Below are 5,031 nucleotides of genomic sequence, written 5' to 3'. Positions count from 1 at the left end.
TGTGGGGGGGACATATGAGGGGAAGGCCATGAGGGGGGGGCTGCCACCCATGGCACACACCAGCCCTGAGGGGCCTCGCTGCGGCACCGCTGCAGTCAGCGCAGATTTGGGTGAAGTCTCCAGGTTTCTGACGCCCCTTTGACCAGCTCCTCCTCAGCTCCCTCTTGGCGAGGGCACAGCGTGAAGAAATTGCACTGATGCTAAAACTGTGTCATGTGGATGTTTATTCTTTGCGTTTGACAGACTAGATCACAGCTTGTAACACCGAAGCGTCCACAGAATTAATCTAAGCCTAAACTGAAATTAGTCACCACGGTGTGCCAAGCTGTGTCCAACAATGTTTTTTATTAAACCGTTACAGCAAACACCATTCAACATATAGAAAGCAAGCACATAATAAAAATCAACATGGAAGTTGTACCCTTTGACATGAGTCTATTCTTTACTTAATGACTTACAGTAGAAACTAGCTACTTAGGTCTACAGTGACATTAGTGTAAGGGGCAGAGATTTGGGAAAACATTACGACAATCATCTGGGTGAGACACTTCCAGCTCCGCCGTCAGCCAAAGACGCTCTTGGCCGGCCCTTCTTTTGGTTTCTCAAAGACTGTTTCACCTCCTGTCCGATCCCGGCTGAATATGGAAGGTGCTGCGGAGCCCATTTGTTCTTGGAAAAGAAAACCAGAAGAGGCAATCAGTGAAGTAGCACACCAAAGTCGGGGAGTAAAACTGGCGCTGCTGAAATACATATATACACATTTATTTGATAAATATTTCATCCGTCCATCAACTCCCAAACCTTAAAGCACAGCGCTCCCATCCCAAGCACGGGGCAGCTGACAGCAGCTGTAGGTGGTCACTGCCATTGCCTGGCCCCAAGTCCCTGCAGGTGCTTTAGAAACTTGGAGACTAGTGAGGCCCAGGCTATTATGCTGAAAAGGGGTTAAAATTCATCATTTTTTCCTGTACTCTCCCACTGACGGTGGAAAAGCAACACAAAAGTGGAGCACCAGGGGTGTTCAGTGCAAGCAGCCACTCTCTTCTTGCTTACCTTCTGCCCAATTTCTACTTCATCTCAAACACATCAAATTCATCCAGTTGGGAGGCCAGAAATCCCCTAATCTATGACCGAGCCTCCAACCTTCAACTTGGGCAGTCATTGACATTGACTATGGGCCCAGGGCTTGGTTTGAAGCCTGGTTCAGAAGGCAAAGTCAGGGCTCTCCCTCCCGCTTTGTCCAGACAGGGAGAACAATCGCTCCAAGCAGAGCCCTGTTGGCACCTCTTGGTGCCATCAAGATGATGGATGCGAAGTCCCTGCACAGCCAGGCCAGGGTCGGCGAGCACACCGCTGGCTGCTGTTTCAGAGGCACACCCTCTCACTTGAAAAGAGCAATTAAGTCGATGTTTTACTTTGGAAGGCTGCTTAGTCATTTCCGTCAAGGAGACTTACCACACTGCTTCATCACTTGGTAGGTTTTGGATTTAATTTCCTGGTTTTTGGAAAGGTTTCCTCTGGCTCCTTTGAGGTCTTCTTCCTTCACTGGGGGACGCTTCTTTTTCACAGGGGCTGGCTAAGAAACAGATGTATTGCCCATGCATCAGTATTTCATGTTTAGAAGCACAGGGAACAAAGCTGCCTTAACATACAGAGGTTGCTAGTACAATATTCCACCTATTTCAATTCTGAGACTGCACACTCAGCTACTCCAGATCTTTGCACAACCATGATTTCACTGCCCTTCCCAAAATCTGTTGCCACTATTACTGTTCTGTTCTGAAATTGTCTTCTGATTGTACAGCCTTTGAAAGAGACAGTGGATTGCTTAAATTTTTTTTTTTTTTTTAAATTTACTTTTACATGTTCTCTGTCCAGCCCTGCCTGACCCTTTCTGCAAGTACACACTGGTAATTCAAGAATCTGTCCAATGTTACGGAAGGAAAAAAAACTTCATTACTAAATTGTGCTTGTGCTTCAATCTACTCACTGCTTCCTTAGGAAACTGGTCAGAGAGACTCTGAAATCTGGCTCGATTTAGTTGGAATAAACTTAACACTTGACCCATAGTTATTGATCTTAAATTTAGGGAACAAAAGTATCTGAGCACTCAACAGGATTGTCTACGCGTGTGTACTGAACACACCTGAAACACTGGACTCAGAACCCAAAGAAGGAGAAGGAAAGCTAATATAGAAACAGATGCATCATCAGGTGGTGCACTGGAACGTCCAAGTACTAATCTGTTTACAGTTTATCTTGCTAGAAGAAAATCAGAGTTACATGGGATCATATCAGCCTATTCCTACCTTTAAAACAGCACTTCAAAGTCAGACACAACATCAATCAGCAGCAGTCGGCACCATTAACATTCCCTCTTCAGTTTACTATTTCAAGGACTGATTGCCAAGGTCCCACCAGGCAGACCCCGTGGCAGGGTGCAGGGGCACAGGAGATGCGATTAAAAAGAATAAAAGACCCACACACTCCAACTTTAACAGATTTGCACACTGAACCAGCAATGAGAAACTTCTCTGACCGTCGCTACATACTTTGGGCTTCCAATATTTGGGTTTTGGCAGCGGTGGAGCCCACTTGTACGCTTCTAGGCCGCTGCCTGTACAGCTAAAAACAGTTCTGAAGGAAAACAAATCCCTCAAGGCCTGCGAGTGGCCGGAGCAGCGAGTCCCAGGGAGCTTGCAGAGACAGCGTGTGCATGCCTGGCTCTGGGCAGGGGCGGGCTGGCTGCACTGGAGCCTTCGGCATGTTTCCTGCTGGCAGTAAATTCCTGGGAACACTCAGAATAGCTCGCTGTCAATCCTATTTGCGTGTGTTGGAAACAAAACATTCACAAGACCTCTGGGGAAAACAGTCTACGAGTAGCCAAAGCAGGCAACGGGAAAGGGTGGTAGCAAACCCTTCAAAATTCACAACAGCTTTTGTTTGGTTAGCTGGGTAATCAAACATCCCTACAGCCAGGGTTTCATTTGTCCACCTGTAATGAAAATTGGCATGTTACGGGAACAGTCCCCCATGCCCACGGCATGGTCCACAGGCAACCAATACAGACCTGTGTTGGCTCCAACACAGAAAGAGAAAAAAACCCTTGTTTTGTTAACAGGAATACAAAACCTGCTAAGGTCCTTCACCCATTAATGGCAAGAGACAATAACTGGGAGGCTTCTTTCCACCGGGACAAGGGACTTCTTGGGGATGGAGTAAGGAAAGGAGGCACTCGAGATGCACCGAGACACAGCCAGGTTGAGCAGACCTGTTGAATTTCACCCACTTATTTTAAAATAAAACCTCTCCTTCTTTGATTACAGGTGGATTTTCCAGCAGGACAGCTGCTGTGGATTAGCTGCCCTCCACCTAAAAAGCAAAAATGCTGCACAGAAAGTTTACTATGAGCCACGGAGGTGAGCCTGGACCTGCCAGCACCAGTAGCTGCCAGTATCGCAGCCGCACGCTGTTAATTGCTCCCGACGCAAGTGCATTTGTAAGCAGGGTTTGCCAGGAGCCAGCTGGCACAGCAGCGCAGCCTGTGCTTTATCTCCTGTCACAAGTCAGACCGCGTTGGTTTACAAGACATATGACTGGTTTTTTAAGTCTCTTTTTTTTTTTTTTGAGTGAAGAAAATAAGCCAAACTGAGTCACTCTATGTGGTCAAAGGATTGTGCTCTTCTACCCTCCCTGTATTCTTAATCTCCATCCCACTCACCGTGTAAAACTCTCACCGGGAGAACTCTGCCAGGCACATGTCGCTTGTGTTGAAAACAAAACACTTATGTGAAAAACATTTCTGAGCTAATTTTAAGATTGCCTTGAAACGCTGATTATTGGGGAACACAGTAAAGACAAACCATTAGTTACAAAATGAACATAAAGGTGTGTAATACAAAACTTCAGTCTCAAATATCGTATCCTAAGTCATAATTTTCAGTCACGCTCTCTCTTTTCCTGCATGTTAATACATTAAGCTTTACACACAGCAGCACACTTCAGTACAGCCATGTCCTTTCAAAACCACTGCCAAAGTTTCAAATCATTGTCCGAGGAAGTATGTTGGAAAAGCAGATATCGCTTCTTCTGTAAAACATCCCAAACCAGAGCAGTGGAAGTGTTTTTTCCCTTCCTACAGAAATATTTATTGTAAAACAGAAAATTTAAAAACTAAATTAATTAACCATGTAGAGGGCAGCTGCTTTCCTTCTTCATCAAATAATCCCTCCTAACAACTTACTTGGTAAAATATATAAACAGAGCGTTTAAATACTTCAACATAATCAAACGAAACACGTCACATCAAGCAGAAAAGCAGAATCCACTGGTTAACGAGAGGAACTTGCTAATAAGCTATTCCAAGCAACCCGTCTAGAACAGTAACACATTTGTCGGGCACGCTGCTCTAAGGAGAGCCGGCCTCGTACAGATCTCCCCGTACCTGTGACATAACTGCGGTGCTCACTCGACCGTAATCCCTTCTGAGGCCGTTTCTCAGCTTTGTTTACATCCAGCCTGTGAGCTCTGCAAACGCCTGTTTTTTTCCTCGGCTTTTATAGAGCACCTAACATGAAGTCATTGGCTGGGTCATTTTCCCAAACCAGAACCCCGGATGATTCAGGTTGACAGGGGCTGCTGTTGTTGAAAGGTTTATTCTTAGCGATGGCTAAGGTTTGCAGTATTTACCGCGCCCTGTGCCTGGGGACGGATGGAGTTGGGGACTGACGAGAACAGACAGCTGTGGCAGCGGGACCGTGGGGAAGCCCGATCCCCTACAAAATGACTTCCCAGGGAGTCCACTGGGGCTCTATTTATAACTTTAAAAGGCAAAACTTTGTTACAGGCACAAAAGGGACTCTGAATTCTCTTGGGGGGGGGGGGACGGGACGGGACAGGGACGACCGAACTGTGTCTTTCTTTCCCACTGTAACAAAATACACATTCTCTAAAGATTATACAAACCTAACATCTGAAGCATAACATTGTGCCCTAAATCACTTTTGCACAGGGATCTTTAACAGAAGAGTA

At 46.0% G+C, this 5,031-nt stretch overlaps 1 protein-coding gene across 1 annotated transcript; it reads right to left on the bottom strand.

The window, feature by feature from the left end:
* Positions 1 to 207: 207 nt before the first annotated feature.
* MUSTN1 (musculoskeletal, embryonic nuclear protein 1) lies at positions 208 to 4,568 on the bottom strand. Its single transcript, XM_009274680.2, has 3 exons — positions 4,445 to 4,568; positions 1,456 to 1,576; positions 208 to 669 (listed from the first exon to the last, which is right to left on the bottom strand). Exons 1-3 carry the CDS (start codon positions 4,451 to 4,453, stop codon positions 563 to 565), a joined length of 237 nt encoding a protein of 78 aa, XP_009272955.1. The 5' UTR covers positions 4,454 to 4,568; the 3' UTR covers positions 208 to 562.
* Positions 4,569 to 5,031: the final 463 nt, after the last annotated feature.

This window comes from Aptenodytes forsteri, unplaced genomic scaffold, assembly GCF_000699145.1.
Source record: "Aptenodytes forsteri isolate BGI_AS27 unplaced genomic scaffold, ASM69914v1 Scaffold528, whole genome shotgun sequence".
Taxonomy (NCBI): Eukaryota; Metazoa; Chordata; class Aves; order Sphenisciformes; family Spheniscidae; genus Aptenodytes; species Aptenodytes forsteri.
This window is presented reverse-complemented; position numbering and strand designations above follow the sequence as displayed.